Raw genomic sequence first — 16988 nt, 5'->3', positions numbered from 1 at the left:
GGAACAATTGGGGAATTTGCATATGGTCTGGATTCTTAAAGTTATTAAGGGATTATTGTTAATTTTGTTAGGAGAGATAATGGCACGCTGGGTCTGGGTTAATGTCACCCTTTGGCAACGTATGCTGAAATGGGTAGGTACAGATTAAACATGGCTAGGTGGGGAAACGTACTTTAGCCCAAACTGGAGACAATTGTCAGGACTCCACAGACTTCATACCCAAGAGACATGTGTCTTTTATGCAAATTAAAAGTCAATCACAAACAAAACATTAAAAAAACACGCGGCAAATATGGCCTAGTGTTCATAAAAACCGAAGCAGGGAGTCGATGGGGCTTATCGCACCGTGTTTTTTTCTTTTTTTTCTTTCTTTTTTTGTTTTGTTTTTTGAGACAGGGTTTCTCTGCCTAGTTTTGGTGTCTGTCCTGGATCTTGCTCTGTAGCCCAGGCTGGCCTTGAACTCACAGAGATCCGCCTGGCTCTGCCTCCCGAGTGCTGGGATTAAAGGCGTGAGCCACCACTGCCCGGTCACACAGTGTTTTCTCTACAGTGAGACCGATGAAGAGATGAGAGGTAATGGGGCAGTGGTATTAATGGTTAAGGTGGAGACAGACCTGGGATCCAGGGTATACCTCCCCTTGTCCTGACCCCCCTTTCATGGGTAGAGTCATTTTATTTGATTTTTAATTTGTATAGGGAGGGGTTGGGAATTTAGCTCAGTGGTAGAGCGCTTGCCTAGCAAGCACAAGGCCCTGGGTTCGGTCCTCAGCTCTGGAAAAAAAAAACAAAAAACACAAAATAATTTTTATAGGGAAAAGCATAAATGCATCCCCAACTCCCACAAATTACACAGTTGAGTTTCCCACATTGGGGAGAATCACAGGGGTCATGTGTGAATCAGCAAATCCCAAGTGTAATGGAGGAACCTCGCCCTTGGAAACCACCTTCCGGGCCTTGACCTCCTCTGCCAGGTAAGTATGATACAGTCATTTTAGACCAAAGATACCCAAGTGGTGATCTTATAGAAACACTCTATCACATGACAGCTCATGCTTATAATCCTAGTACTCAGGAGCAGAGCCAGGAGGATTACTGAAAATTTGAGATCCTGCTCTACACAGTGAGTTCAGGCCAGCAAAGACTTCAAATTGACTGTCTCATCTGGGTGGTGGTGGCGTACGCCTTTGATCCCAGCACTCGGGAGGCAGAGCCAGGTGGATCTCTGTGAGTTTGAGGTCAGCCTGGTCTACAGAGTGAGTTCCAGGAAAGGTGCAAAACTACACAGAGAGACCCTGTCTCAAAAACAACAACAACAAAAACCAAAAAACAAATTGACAGTCTCAAACAAGATAAAGAGCACTATAATCTGAGGTGGTCTTTATGGGCAGTGCTGTGTGTAGGGTCTTGTAAAAGGGAGGATGGCAGAGGCACTCCAAGATCTCCGGGTACCTACTATGTGTCATGCTCTGAGAAAGAGCATTTACAATTATCCCATTATGTTCTGAAAACAAGGCCTTGCCATGTGGTCCAGGCTAGCCCTAAAATCGTAGTCTCGAGCAATCCTCTGGCTTCAGTTTCCAGGGAGTTGGGGACTACAGGTGTGCTACCATGCCCAGACACTGCATTCACTCAACAACCCACTCATGGGCACCTACCTACCTACCTACCTACCTGATATTGCTACCAAAATTCCTACAGATGGGAGAATTGACCCCTCAGATCTATCTGCTGTTTCTCTGGTTTTTATTTAAGACACAGTCTCATGTAGCTCATGCTGGCCTCAGGAGACACCGAGGATGACCTTGAACTCCGGTCCTCCTCCCTCTCTCCCCAGGGCTGGGATTACAGATGTGTGCCTCCCATCCGATGTGGACCAACTCTCAACTCCTAGTCTCTCTTTTACCTCCCCCTGGAGAAGCACCAGGCAGTCACAGAGCCCCGCTGATCTCACGTAACTGTACTCTGGAATGCTAGTTACATAAAAGCATTCTCTTGTGAACTCTTGACTTGAAATATGTGTTCTCCTCATTTACCTGCAAGAAAGTCCTGGGTCAAGACCCAAACGTGATGGAAATTCTGTTAATAATGACCTTGAGCATTAATGTCCAACTAGGCAGATGTTGGGGCCCGGGGCCTGGGAACCGTGGTCCACAGCTGACATGGCCAAATGTGTAGACTACAGACACCAGTGTGGGTGACCTCCACAGCTCCTGCTGTGCCCCTTCCCCAGCCTTCTGGAAACATTCTTGCCAGGCCCACATCTGTCCCCAAGCCTTCACGCTTGGCCACCCCTGCCTTGGTCTTGGTTGTTCGTGAGTTAAAATGAAAATGATGGGGAGCGGGTGGATGTGCTCCCTATGTCCAGGAGCTGGCTCTTTCCCCATCGGTCCAGGCAGCAAGTCTAGATTCTGCCCACAAAGGCTCTCACATGTCAACTCTAGCATTGGAAGTTACCAGCTTGCTAATGGGGTGAGTTGACACACACACACCTCTCCCCCGACCCCAGCCATAGTTTCTTCATCTGTGAGATGAGCCTTGTTGTTACCAGACGCTTGGCACATTGTGATGGCTTCATAAATGGTAGCTGTTAACATGCCAAGGCTCTTCAGAGATTGTCTCCTCTAATCCCCACAAGGACTTCATGTAGCAGGCATTGCCACCAAATTCTACGGGTTAAAACCATCCAGAAGGCTAGAGGTTACATCACTAACTCAACACGACACAGTTAGGGGAGGTCATGGAAAAGTCAGAGAGAGGCTGCTTCTGAACGGCAGGGAACCAACCGGGCCATATTCCACATCTCACCCTGAGCTTGGTATTTACGATGACCTTGAACTTCTGAGATTACAGACCTGTACCCCCATACCCAGTTTACACAGTACTAGGGATAGGACCCAGAGCTCTGTGCCAGTCAGGTGACCTGAGTTCAATCCTCGGGACCCACGGGGTGGAAGGGAAGATAGGACTCCCCCATGCTGTCCTCTGACTTCCACATGTGTGCCATGGCATGTGCACATATAATAAATACATGTATGGGGTGTGGTGGCACATGGTGTTAACCCCAATACTCAGGAGGTAGAGGTAGTTAGACGTGTGAGTTTCAAGCCAGTCTGCTCTACACAATGAGTTCCAGGCCAGCCAGGGCTACACAACAGTGAGACATTGTTCTCCAAAACAAAAAACAAAATGAAACAAACAATAAATAAACAAACTAAGGAGAGAGAGAGAGAGACAAGGAGGGAGAGAGAGAGACAAGGAGGGAGGGAGAGAGAGAGACAAGGAGGGAGGGAGAGAGGGAGTGGAGAGAAGAAAGGGGGGGAGGGGAGGGAAGTACGGTAGATTCTGGAAGGGTGGGGCCAGCCTGGAGACAGGATGGGGTGGCCAGGGGGGCTAGAGCGTCCATGTCTCCCCTAAGGGATGATCGCTGTTCCTGCCGCAGCCAGCAACACCTGACTTCTCAAACAACAGCAGTAAAGCAGGTTTTGTGATTCACAAATATCAAACGCTGCTATATGGTTTGAATCTTAAATGTCCCCAAAGGCCCATGTGTTAAAGGCTAAATCCTCAGCTTGGTGCAGTTGGGAGGCAGCAGAAACTTTAAGCAGTGGAGCCTAGGGAGAGGTCTTCTAGCCACTGAAGGCCCCCTTGGTTTTGAGATACGGTTTCACTCTATAGCCCAGGCTGGCCTAGAATTCACTATGTAGGCCAGGTTGTGATCTTCCTGTCTCTACCTCCTGAAGACTGGGACTACAGGCACGCATCTCCAAGGAAGCCTGCTCTGCTTCCTCTACCTCGCTGCTCCCACCACGGTGTGCTAGCCCACCGGAGGCCCCAAAACAACAGCATCAACTGAACAGACTCAGCCTCTGATGCCATAAGCCCAAGCAAATCCTTCCTCTTTCAAACTGCAGCATCTCAAGCATTTTGTTATAGTGACAGAAACCGAATCATCTCCCACCAAAACTTCAGGTTGGAACGTCTACGGTGGCTCTCCTCGTAGAGAGGCCTGTCGGGACAGACGGAGCACATCCTGTGCTTTTGAACAGGCTGGCTAGGAGGCGTGCGCATTTTATGGACATTTCACGGAGCCATAGGACTGTGATTTGAGCCTTTCCTTTCGATAAGGTGAGAGAGAGAGACAGACAGACAAGGTGAAAACAGGAGACTGGCTACATCACAGCCCCAGCCTCACCGTGATGGATAGGACGAACACACATCACAACTTCTAAAATCAGACAGCCAATCAGGAAGTTAGGTTGTCAAGAGAGGGCAGTGCCCGGGTTCCTACGGTGACCACGAACTACTCAGAAACCCATTCTGGAGTTTCCCAAGAGCAAAGCAAAAATGGAGAGTGGGAAATACAGTCGTGGTTCTGGCACATCACATGCCCCCTCCCAAATCTTCCTGGGTGGGCAGGGCTGCCAGGGGCGGCTGTGAGACTGTGCCCCTGGGTGAGGAAAGGGTGTGATTTCTATGTTTCTGTTTTGTTTCTTGGCTAGGTATGCCAGGGAAAGAAATGTCTCCTCTGAAGAGCTCCTCCTTGGCACGGAGGCCTGGCAGTCTTGCCCAGCCCTCCTACCCTTTGCCTGGAATGTGAACAAACCAGCCAGAGGAACACACAACTCAGGGCTTCCTGAGTCCCGGGCGGGGAGGCCGGCTGCGGTGGGGCTCACCGTGCATGTCCATCATCCCTGGTGACGAGCTGTCCTCCGGAGTAGTCACCTCGGAGCTACACTTCTCATCCTTGCCTTTCTTCTTATTCTTGTTTTTCTAGTGGAGAAACAAGGAGCAGAAACCCAGTCAGTCAATCATGTACGTGTGTGCGTGTGTGTGTGTATGAGTGGCATGAATATTTAATTCCATCCGTCAGAACCCCCAAGCCTTGGCAGGTTGTCTTGGCCTGCATCTGAATGAGGACCACAAGGTGTTCTGTGCCCACCTTGGCATCAAAGCGTCTCACCAAGGGAAGAAGGATTCTGAGACATCGTCTCACCTGTCTGTGGGGCAGTCAGTCGCCTGCAGGCAGGCCAACACCCTGGCTAGTGGGAACTTCTTCTTCAGGAGGGAGAAACTATGGGCAAGGTCGTGGTCACTGTCATGCTAGCCAGGGCAGGTATGGTCATGGCAAAGACATGGGTCACGCTTGAGCCCCTTGGGGGCTGACTTTCTCAAAGCGTTGGGAAGGATGGAAAAACTCAAAGAGGCAGTGAGGAATGGAGAAGATGCTTTTGGGGTGCTGGGGACCAACCCCAGAGCCTCATACATACCAGAGGAGTGCTCTGAGGGTGAGGCACACCCGCAGATCTCAAGGAAACAGAATCATTTTGGTTTCTATGAGCGATAGTAAAACACTCCTAAAATAAATCACAGACGGTCTGATGGTTCAATGCAACAATTACAGAGACTAAGGCGGCTCTCTCTGGATTTTAATCAGAAAGATCTGTGAGGCATGAACACGTTAAACTATCTCAACATTCCCAAGACAAAGAGGGGCAGAGCATGCAGCTGCCAGCACTGTTGGGGTGTGTCGAGGGGACTGCCCCTATGTGCACACTAGTGAGCATGGGCACTCTGGAAGGATAAAAGTAGGTGTACTGTTACCTACAGGGGGGTAGACCCAAGAGGGGGTGTGTGTGTATACAGGTGGCAGATTTAGGAAGAGGTATGCGGCAAAATTCATATTTAAATAGGTCTGGAGAGATGGCTCAGCTGTTCAGGACACTGGCTGCTCCTGCAGGGGACCCAAGTTCAGTTCCCAGCACCCATATAGTGGCTCACAACCATCTCTAACTCTAGTTCCAGGAGATCCAATGCCCTCTTCTGGTCTCTGAGGGAACTGCATGCAGGGGGTGTGCATACATGCATGCAGACAAAACATTCAAACACAGTTACAAAATAAGCCATTTTCTTTGAAAGTAACATTTAAAGAAACTACAAATGAACAGAGGCAGAGCATACATATGATTACTGGTGGCATGGGGAGTAACTGCTAACGGGTACTGATGAAAATGGTAAATAGAATTACTAATGTTTTGTTTGTTTGTTTGTTTGTTTTTCAAGACAGGGTTTCTCTGTGTAGCTTTGGAGTCTGTCCTGGAACTCACTCTGTAGCCCAGGCTGGCCTCGGAACTCACAGAGATCCACCTGCCTCTGCCTCCCGAGTGCTGGGATTAAAGGCAAGCGCCACCAATGGCCCGCAAGAATTACTGATTTTTACATTATATTTATTTTACTTGTATGTGTGTGCAGGGGGTGGGGTCGGGGAGGTTGCCCAGTGCATAGGCAAAGGTCAGAGGCAACTTTCCAGAACTGGTTCTCTCAGTCTACCATGGGACTTCCAGGGATCGAACTCAGGTTGTCAGGCATGGTGGCAAGGGCCTTTACTACTGGGCCATTATAGACACTTCCAATCCCAGCATCGTGGGGTTTGAAGGACACAGAGACTCATACGCTAGGCAAACATTTTACCATGGAGCTGCACCCTCAAAGCAGAATTCACCCTTTCAAAGAATGTGCTTTCGCCTGCAATCCTAGCATGACTGAGACAGGGGAGAGTGAATTCGAGACCAGCCTGGGCTGTATAGCAAGACCCTGCCTCAAAAAATATAAAACAAAATGAAACAATGAGCACGCACTCCAGAGTTAGCAGGGCCATAGTCATGCAAACTCCTCGGCTAGAATTCTGGAACAGGAGCCCGTGAGAGGGCTCAGCAGTAAAGGCACTGGCTGTCAAGCCCGAAGCCCTAAGCTGCACCCCTGGAACCCACATGGCAGAGAGAACGGAGCCCCACAGATTATCTCCTCACTTCCACTCACATGCCACGGTACACGCATGCATGACCACACACACACACACACACACACACACACCAAAACAAATAAAAAGAAAGTAACATCTGAATTTTGACAACTGTTCTGCTTATCAGAAAGAACGAAAACTTCAAAAATATTGTTTATTAAAAAAAAAGATGGTATAACTGTGTCCTAATTGAGGCTTTTCTTTTCTTTTCCTGTTTTTATTTTTTGAGACAGGAGTTCTCTGTTTAACCCTGGCTGTCCTGGATCTCGCTCTGTAGACCAGTCTGGCCTGGAACTCACAGAGATCCCCCTGCCTCTGCCTTCCAAGTGCCGGGATTAAAGATGTGCGACACCACTGCCCAGCTCCTAATTGAGTATTTTCTAAAACCATAAAGCTGACCCCACCCCACCCCACGCAGATTCCTGGCTGTCTGGAGATTCTAACGTAGCTGTCTGGGGTAGGGCCCAGAAATCTGCATCTTACCCAGATGCTCAGCCCCAGAGAAAGAGGGGTTGGTTAGGCAGCAGCCAGCTGTCACGGCTCAGAGGTGAAAGGGATTCGCATTTCTGGAACCCTGGGCTAGGCCAGGGATTCTCCAGGCAACACAGTGCACTCTGGGTACAGAAACCACAGGCTAGGGCCAGGGCGGTGGTGGCGCACACCTTTAATTCCAGCACTCGGGAGGCAGAGCAGGCGGATCTCTGTGAGTTCGAGGCCAGCCTGGGCTACCAAGTGAGTTCCAGGAAAAGGCGCAAAGCTACACAGAGAAACCCTGTCTCGAAAAACCAAAAAAAAAAAAAAAAAAAAAAAGAAAAAAGAAAGAAACCACAAGCTAGGTATGAGGCACGGCTCCCCTACACAGGGAAGAGGGCAGGAGGCCCCATGGTGAGGTGACGCATCCAGCCTCACAGGTTAGCCAGGGCTTGTCTGACTCCATCGATAGCCAGTGCGCTTTGCCCAGCCGGGAGCTGTCCCATCCCTTCCCACATATGACACGCTCCCCTTGATCATACGCCACTTGGCCCCTCCCTGGTGTCTGCTGCGTGCTAGTCTATAATTATCTTCCCCCAACGAGATCAGAAATTCCTTGAGAGCAGGGACCACGTCTCCTCAGACACTGCCAGCATTTCTACATCACCTAATGATGTGCAAGGCCCAGGCAGGGGCCCGGAGCCAGGAACTGCCTCCGAGGACTAGGGACACCCTGCTCTTTGTCCAGTTACAAGTGGACCGGGCCAAGCCTTGGTCCCTTATGGTAAGAGGGGTCTTGGTGGTTTCAGAAGAAACCCTGGTCAAAATGAGAAGGGTTGCCAGTTACCTAAGTTCCCAGCCTGGTATTAATCGTGTGTGTGTGTGTGTGTGTGTGTGTGTGTGTCCCCATCTGTGTCCGTCTGTCCGTTCCTGTGCACCCCCCCCCACCTCCCCCTCTCCCCGAGAGCTCAAGGAGCAGGTTATTTATTGAAGATGGATCAGAGAGGCAAGTCCCTTAGAAGGGAAGCTTAGCCTCCGTCTTTACCGAGGAAGCTGCTGCCCCAAAATAAAACTTATCAACCATGTCCATGTTGCTCTCAGAAGCAGCTGGGGCCAAGCTCTTGTCTTCTCAGAGGAGGGTACCAAGGATGGGTAACCTGGGCAGGGGCAGGCATGGAAAAGACCAGTAGTACAAAGGCCTTTAGGCGGGAAGTGGGTTGGTTGCGCGTAAGCATCCTTCTCCAGGACACAGCATGGTCACCACCATCAGTACCGTCCATCTGTCTCGCTTAACCTTGGTGTGAGGCATGAGCGCAGGGTCTGCCAGATGGATGGGTGTTCAGAAATGGGGCCACAGTGAAGGCGGAGGCTTGGTATACCTGGGTACCACACCGCCTGTTCCTACACATAGTGCCCAGGGCTCTAGGGGGAGTGAGCCCCGTATAAAAGTGTGTCTCCACTGACCAACTGTGGGACTCTTAATACAGAGGACAACTTTCTAGGGACATTCCCCTGTCACTGAGGGCCAGGTTCTAGGGTAGGACTGTAGGGGGCTGATGACCCAGGCCCAGTGGGCTTTCTAGGCCTAGGCTAGGCTCTGTGCCTTCCAAGTAGTCTGGTTTCAGGTCCCCAGGCCACGGACAGAACCCGACATCCTCTCTTCCCTGCACTGTAGAGGCCACCCTGGGTAGGGGATGAAGACATGACAACCCTGTGTACTTACGTCGTCAACTTTCGGCTCCGTCACAGGGACCCACTTGTAGATCCGTAGGGAGGTGTCGCCAACAGTCACCCATTTCTTCTCCCTGCGGGAAATGAGGAAGAGCCCATAACCGGGGGGCTTTGGACAGGACTGCTTATGGGTGGAGGGTGGCAGAGGTCACAGCTACAAAGAGATGTCTGCGTCGCCCAGGGGCCAGGACAGCAAGCTTTGATCACACAGATATGGCTGGACTCCCAGCTCCGTCCTTGATGGCTGGGGCCCAGGGGAATGCCCTCGGCTTTGTGTAAGCCTCATCCGGCCTACCCTCCTGGAACCCGGGAAGCAAGCCTCAGCCCTGGCCTTCCGGCCGCTTCCCTTCACAACAGCACAGGGGCATAGAGGAGGGGTGGGGTGGGCATAGAGAGGTGAGCCTGGCCTTGTGGGGACGGATCCTTTCGGCTGAGGCTCCACGTGGACCCCTGATCACCTGGGTTCTAAATTCCCACAGGACAGAACCCAAGGGCCCCGCTGAGAGGGGCGGGGATACCGATGAGAAAATTACAGGCTGCAAGAAGGGAAAGGAATGACCGGCTTCATCAGGGATAATAATGACGCCCTCTCCAAGCCACTACCATCATCTAGACTATTACTGTTAGACAGTGTCACCTCTTAATATTCAGAGGCCCTGTGCCTGGGCAGGGGGGAGGCACAACTTGGGGAGAGTCACCAGAGGCAGAGGTGGAGTTTAAACCCCAACGGTCTGGGGTCCAGCTTGGCCATCTCAGGGAGGCAGCCTGAAGTTTCTTCGAGTGCAGAAAGGATCCCAGCTGATTTGAGGGACCCACGGTGAGACAAGAGATCAGAGGAAGAGGCGCGGCTGTAGTCTCAATGACAACAGTCCCGCTGCTACCGAGGCAATGTGAGGACCTTGGCTTCTCCACCCAGACCTTACCTATGGTCTTCCTCTCACAGGCTACTGGGACACACGCGTCCACTACTGAGGCTCTGGGGAGCTGTCGGGGAGGGGTGCTAACCAAACCCTACACCTCCATCCACAAACTCTGGCCCGCCAGGTCTCCAAGTTCCTGTCAGCTGTGGCCTGGCTGTCACCGTTCGAGGAGACCATTTCGGGTTGCTCCCAACGTGTGCTAAGCACCACACCCACCTACCCTGATGTTTACACGGTGTCACCTTCCCACTCGACAGATCAAGGAAGCGAGACTTGAGGAGGTGAACTCATAACCCCACGGTGAGAATCCAAACCCTCGGCAGCACCGGCACCGGACTTTCCAGAGCATCTGTCAGGCCCCGCCCAGGCTCCTTTTGGCAGGGGAAGCACGAAGTGAAGACAGAGGTCTCCTTCCACCTCTCTCCTGCCTCCTGGAGGCAGAGCACACGAGCCACAGACCCATCCATCCTTAACTCTTAGGAGTACTCGGGAGGTACCTGGAGGGATAGAGCCCTTCCCAGGAACAACCTCACTGACAAGTAGAGATACAAGCCTGATGGCCACTGTGTATGTACTAGAGGCCAAGCTCTAGGGCCCCTCTCCTCCTTTCTCTGAGATTACCAAAAGGTAGGAACCCATCTTACGGATGAGGAAACAAGCATTCCGGGAACTTTGACCATGGTCATGGTCGCCACAGACAAAACATGGTAAAATAAAAGTGAATATAGGTTTTGATGCCAGAGTCCACCTTCCGCTATTCTGCTGCCCATGGGCAGGAACAGTCCATTCTAGAGACCACCTGGGGACAGAAGTTTCTAGAATCAGAAGGCCAAAGTCACACCCCATGAGTACTCACAAGCCCTTGACGAGCTTCCTTGGTCTGAGTCTTAGTAAATCAACCAATTCAAAGTTGGAGAGGGTTAATTTAATTTAATTTTTTTTTTTTAAATAATTAACTTGTAACACAAAGGCCATAGTTCAGGTTGGAAAGTACGCCAGAGTTCTGGACCTCCCAAGATGACAGGAACCAGGGTGAACGTCTGAAGTTAGCAGTGCATTATAGGCCACCAGCTGCACACTGGGTCCTTCTTCCCGAGCCGAGGACCTCTTCACGGGAATGCCGAGGTCACCCCAGAGAGAAAACAGTTCGTAGACTATTGCTAGGTGTGGAAAGTGAGGGGGCTTTGGGACAGAGGCAAGAGTTATGAACTTGACCTTGGGAGCTGGGCATGATGGTGTACAGTTTTAGCAACCTTAAAATCCCGGCACTTGGGAGGCAGAGGCAAGATGACTGCTAACTCTAGGTCCCAGGCGGCTCTAAACTACATGGTGAGAATAATAATAATAATAATAATAGGGGCTGGTGAGCTGGCTCGGTAGGTCACAGGGAAAGGTACCTGATGATCTGAGTTAGATCTCAGAACCGACCCGACGTGGTGGGAGGAGATGACTTACGCCCACAAGCTGTCTGTCCTCTGACCTCCCCAAGAGGTGCATCATAGCATCTGTGAGTGCTCTCCTCTCCCTTATGTGCGAGCACAGAGAAAAATAAATAAAATATAAAAGAATTAAAAAAAAAAAAAAAAAAACAACCAAAACCCCAGCACTCTGGAGGCAAGTTCCAGGACAACCAGGACTACACAGAGAAACCCCATCTGTGGGGGGGGGGGGGGGGGGGAGACGGGCAATAACAACAACAAACCAAAAGTAGATGCTGACCTTGGGATTGACCTTTGACCTCTGACCTGGGACTTAGCCCTTGGCCTCCTGGGAAGCGGGACAGAGGTCTCACAGAGGCGCTGACTGGCTCAGGGGAGCAGCTGAGGTCTCCTGTAAGCGCCCTATGCCCATCAATGGGGGAACACACAGCTGGCTGCTCCCAGGAGGAGGGAACAGGACAGTTCCCGTTATCTTACAGGGCAGGAAACAAATGACCCACAGGCCTGTCTTATTGGACCTTCCTAGGACTTTTCAAAAGCTGACTCCATTGCCAACGTAGAAGAAAGAACGAAAGAAAGAGGGAGCCATAAAAACCAGATTCTTGGCCACTCTCAAAACATGATCTGGGGCCCACATGGCCCTGGACGCCACAGCTTGCTCCAGATGACACACACTGGCTCCCTCCCGGCCCCAACCTCTCACCACCTGGAGGCATTCCCACGGACCACCAGGCTGCCGCTCAACCTAGCCACCAAACTAACTCCGTCCGCACAGAGCCCGAGTCCTCTCGCCTCCATGGCCCCCGGAACCGGCTTCCCTCCAGTCTACCAGAATCATGTTCCTGAGACAAAGGGATGCAAGGAAGCCCCAGATGTGGGAACAGAGCTCCAAAGTTCTTCCCCAGCTCAGGCTCTTATATAAACGACAAGAGTCCATTTTCAGATTCTCAAGGCCAAGGGGAATTTCCAGGGTTCTCCTGGATCCAGGTCCAGTGTGCTCCAGGCGTCCCTGCTGACTCCAAAGAGCTCTAAATCCATCTTTGGACATTCACTACAGGGCCAGTCTTTGTCACCTTGGGGGACTTGTCCTCATCCTAATCAGGAGGGTCGGCGTGTCCCTCAGTTGGCCTCTCTCAGGGATGGGTGGAAAGCCTCCACCAAACTGGCCACTGTCTTTATGGCACATTGCTAAGGGGCCCCTTGAACCAAGAGCAGAAAGGCTACTACGCAGCTCTGACCCCGCTTCGTCTTTTCCACTCATATTCGGGGCCTTCTAAGTCTGGCCCAGTTTCCCAAAAAGGGACCAACCATTTTGTTCTCCTACAGCCATCTTCTGGCCACCTCACACCCCACCAACCTGCTCTGCTGGGACCACCAGGCAGAAAGGAGACGAGAAATAGCTTCCAACTGTGGCTAGGGAGGCCCCAGCTCACACAGGCTTCTTCTGCAGGGCAAAGGAAGGGAAAGGCTGGCCAAGAGGGTATGAGGAGAAATACCACCGTAGGCTTTCGGACTGACTAGAATGCCAGGCACCTCAGCTCCCCTCTGGATAAAATACAGAATGACTCACTGATTTTGAATTTTTCAGATAAATGGATAACTTACGATATGTGTCGGTATGTGTATTTCATGGAATATACTTAACACAAAGGTGTGAGTGTGTGTGTGTGTGTGTGTGTGTGTGTGTGTGTACAGCCCGAAGACAAAACCCAGAGCCTTGCGCATATTAAGTTCAAATTCTACCGCTAAAGCATTAATCTCAGCAGAAAATTGCATTTATTTTTTTTATTTTTTATTTTTTTTAGAGAGAAGCTTGAATGTAGCCCAGGCTAGCCTTGAATTCACTAGGTAGCTGAGGCTGGCCTTGAACTCCTGATTCTCCTGCCTCTACCTCACAAGTGCTGAGATTATAGGCATGCACCACCACCACCACCATACCCGGGAGAAAGGTTTATTTTTAAAAATCATTTCGCTATTTATCTGAAATTCAAATTTAGTTGGGTGCTGTGTATTTTCATTTGCTAATTCTGGCAACCCCACGTCTCAGCCAGTGGTGAAATGCATGGTTGGTGGCCACAGTTAATAAACAGCCCCAAAGCCTTCAGGGTGGATTGCAAGACTGTTCTAGAGACAGGGAAAGACCAGACTCTGCACCTCAAGGAAGCCCCCTCCATTTCTGTTTAAAACGGGGAGTGAAGCAAAACCAAAATTTCTACAAAGTCCACCTCACATAAGGACATTTACAAGGGTTCCTGTGTACTCCGGTGACTCCTCCTGACTGGTCAGTCAGTCCTCAACAGTTTGAGAAGGCCAGGGGGCACTGAATCCCCGGGGTTGCCAGGGTGAGAGAAGTGAGTTTCTTATTCTGCTCAAGGTCACAGCAAGGAACTAAAGTAGAAACTTAACCAGGAGAGGTCTTTGGAGGTCGCGATGTGCTGATTTTCCCCAAAAACACAGGGAAGAAGGCAGCCACATCCCCCACTCCAATCCCAGGCTTGGCAGGCTGTGAACCGGCCAGGATGGAAGCCTCCAGGCCTGCTGCTCTGGGGCCCGCAGGGTGGAAAGCCCCATCCCTCCATCTGCCCGCCCTGCGGAGCAGCTGGCAGACTCAGCCGCAGCTGTCACAGCTCCAGGACCAGAAAGGCAGCTTACACCAGGCCCTTTCTACCCTCCAGGCGGGTGACAGACAGAAGGGACTCACGCCCTCACATCGGTTCTTTCTTTGCACCGGGACTGAGGCAGGGGAGGGGGGCCACCCCAGCCTTCCCTGGAGAGTCCCACAGGAGAGAGGGTACCGTGTGTTTTCCTCTGCGTTTTGGCCCGCAGCTGTTTCTGCCATTTTTTAAATGGCTCCAGTTGGGCACTGGGCGCCTTGCTCAGCAGGGGAGCTCCCGGCACCCAGGACTTGGATCTCAACTTTGGAAAGCCTCCCCTTCTCACGGTTGTGAAAATTCTTTGTCCCATTGGAGCCAAACCCAGCCCACGGCGGGCATCCGGCCATCCGCAGACAGCCCTTTCCATAGGAGGCCCGGGAGCACGTGGACTTTATTGATTTTTCTCCTTGCCTTTTTTTTTTGTTGTTGTTGTTGGGTTTCACTCTGAAAGGACAGCTAACTTGTGACACCACCAGACCTGAGACAAGCCCCCGAGTAGTGTTAAAAAAAAAAGACAACAACCACCGAGACGTTACTCAAGAAACGACACCCCCAAAAGAAACAGCCTGCAGTGGGGCCTGGCCAGTTCCTATAAAGGACAGGACCAGCCCGCCGCCGCTGACACTTGGGGACACCCTCGCGGCTGCTCGTCTCTCTCTCGGACCCCCATGCAGCCGTGAGAAAAAAAAAAAAAAACACCATAATAAAGTTGAAATCGGGGAGCAGGGAGTTTTCAACAAGTCTGACCCAACCCGGTGGTGGACTGACTACTGGCGCCTCAGGCCTGGCCTCTGGGGCCGCCTCGGAGTCAGATCCCGACGAGGCCCGTGAACATGTTCCATCCTACTAATGACAACGAGGCCACGCCGGGCACGATCTAATTTGAGCTTGAAAAACACGCACGGCCCACACCGAATCTCGCGGTCCCCTCCTCCTCCCCCGGTGCAGAGAACAAAAACAACGGTCGCTCGCTCCTCTCCGCAAAACAAACACCAGCTCCGGCTTGGAGACGGCAGACACGGCCCAGGACTTGGCTTCTGGCAGCCAACATCGCGTGTCCCCCACCCCCAGCTCCGGGTACCGCGCGGAGCGGGTGGGAGCCATGGGCGCCCCGCTTCCCGGCCGCGCCGCCGCCTTCCCAGCGCTCGCCCCCATCTTCCTTCCTCGCCCGGAGCCCTCGCTCCAGGCTGCCCAAAGCGCTAAATTTAAACGGCTCGCGCTCTGCAAACTCCGCAGACTCGAGGGCGCCGAGGCCTGGGGAGGCGGGGAGCTGCGGACGGGTCGGGGCGTGGGGTGTGTGTGTTGCAAAGAGGGGGGGGGGGTTGGACACCGGCGCCGCGTCGCCCCGGGAGGAGACCGCGGCCCGCTCCGCGCTGCACAATGGAGCTCGCGCTCTGCCCGCCGCCGCCGCCGCCGCCGCCGCCGCGCCGGCATCACGGCCCCGGCGCGCGGGAAGCCGCTTTCATGTGACTTGCACAAAAAAACGAAATGGCTTCTGGGGCCGGCTGCGAACCCCCCTCTCCCGAGCTCGGAGCTCCGGGTGGCAGCCGCCGTCGCCTTCGCCGCCGCTGCCACCACCGCCGCCGCCACCGCCGCCGCCGCGCCAGGTGGGCGACCCCGCGCCAAGCACACCTGGGCAGCGGACGCAGCCCCGCGGGGCGCAGGTGACCCGGGCCGCGCCGTCCTCGCCAACTCCGGGCCCGGGGTCGCTGCGCCCCGCGGCTGCTGGCCGCTGGGGTCCCGGCTTGCCGGCGGCCGCGACGCGGTGCCCGCGAGCCGGGGCGAGCGAGCGAGCGAGCCGGCGCCTCGGCTTACCATTTGCGCACTTTCTCGATAGCCGCCATGACCCTCTTGATATCATCTTTGGCCCGGCTCCTGGTCTCGGCTCGAACCGACCTGCCCGACATGGTTCTGGCGGGGAGGGAGAGAGAGAGAGAGGAGAGAGAGAGAGAGAGAGAGAGGCTGGGGGAGCGCGCCCGCCGGGTCCTGCTCGCCACACTCGCCCGCTCTCTCACTCGCGCACAGACACACACTCACACACATACGCGCACACACAAAGCCTGGTGCCGCCGCGCGCCCGGGGCCCAGTGCGCAAGCGCCGGGCGGCAGCTGCACACAGAGCGAGGGGGAGCGGCGCGGCCGGCAGGAGTGCGGCCTCCGGGCGCCGACGCCCTCCCCGGGGGAGCCTCGGGGACCTCGCCCGGGGGAGTTGGGGGGGAGGGGAACGATCAGGGGGGTGACCCCGACCTCCCAGCACGCGGGACTGGCCCGCGCGCCGACTCCCCGACTCGGAGGCCGCAGGTGCGGTGGGGACCCCTCCCCCCCCCACCAAGACACACACCCTGGGGATGGCAGACTGGAGGCCGTGGGTGCCCCTGGCCTGGCTGGGGGTGGCCGCGGGCGCGATCGCGCAAGTTTCTGGTCGGGCGCTTGACTTCTCAGAGTTGGAGGCGGCGGTTCCGGACTCGTGATCTTGGAAAGAGTTGAGGCGCCGGGCTCTGGCCAGCTAGCTAGCTGCCTCGTTGAAATGTGCGAGCTAAGACGTCTGCCTCAACCGTGCTTTAACTAGGGTCCTAGTTGAAGGTGCCCGAGCCCGGTGGCAATTGGCATTGCCGCAAGGCTTCCCTTCCCTCGGAGATAAGTTGCCCCAGGCACGGATAGACCTCCCGGGGGTATGTCGGAGGACCACAAATTAATCTGAAACGGCTCCGGGTGGGAGCGCAGGGTCCTGACCGGGAGCAGCAGGTAAACTGGACTGGTCCAGCCCAGAAAGACTTTTCGAGAGGCTGTCGCCCCCGATCCCAGGACAGAGCTGGGTGGCAGAATCTACCGCCGTCAACCGGGATAGGGACAGGTGGGTGTGCAGCTGCGGCTAAACCCGGCTGGACCAGAGCGAATGCTTGCCCAGGTGGATGCTGGGAAAAGAGATGACCTAATGTGGGCAAGCTTAGTGCCTGGAGAGGAACGAGCCCAA

The 16988-nt window shown here is 53.5% G+C and overlaps 1 protein-coding gene and 1 non-coding gene across 2 annotated transcripts in view; both read right to left on the bottom strand.

Annotated features, from left to right (window-relative positions):
- The window catches only part of Bcl7a (BAF chromatin remodeling complex subunit BCL7A), a 38168-nt gene extending 21687 nt beyond the window's left edge, over positions 1 to 16481 (bottom strand). The window contains exons 1-4 of the mRNA XM_028885851.2: positions 16356 to 16481; positions 15830 to 15925; positions 8994 to 9075; positions 4674 to 4770 (exon numbers count right to left, since the gene is read on the bottom strand). Of these exons, the coding sequence (XP_028741684.1) occupies positions 4674 to 4770; positions 8994 to 9075; positions 15830 to 15921 (271 nt within the window). The 5' untranslated portion in view covers positions 15922 to 15925; positions 16356 to 16481. The remainder of the gene's footprint in view (positions 1 to 4673; positions 4771 to 8993; positions 9076 to 15829; positions 15926 to 16355) is intronic.
- Positions 809 to 979, bottom strand: LOC114704573. Its single transcript, XR_003736290.1, has one exon. It is a non-coding gene; the product is annotated as a U1 spliceosomal RNA (small nuclear RNA).
- Positions 16482 to 16988: the final 507 nt, after the last annotated feature.

Source organism: Peromyscus leucopus, chromosome 23 (assembly GCF_004664715.2).
Source record: "Peromyscus leucopus breed LL Stock chromosome 23, UCI_PerLeu_2.1, whole genome shotgun sequence".
NCBI lineage: Eukaryota > Metazoa > Chordata > Mammalia > Rodentia > Cricetidae > Peromyscus > Peromyscus leucopus.
This window is presented reverse-complemented; position numbering and strand designations above follow the sequence as displayed.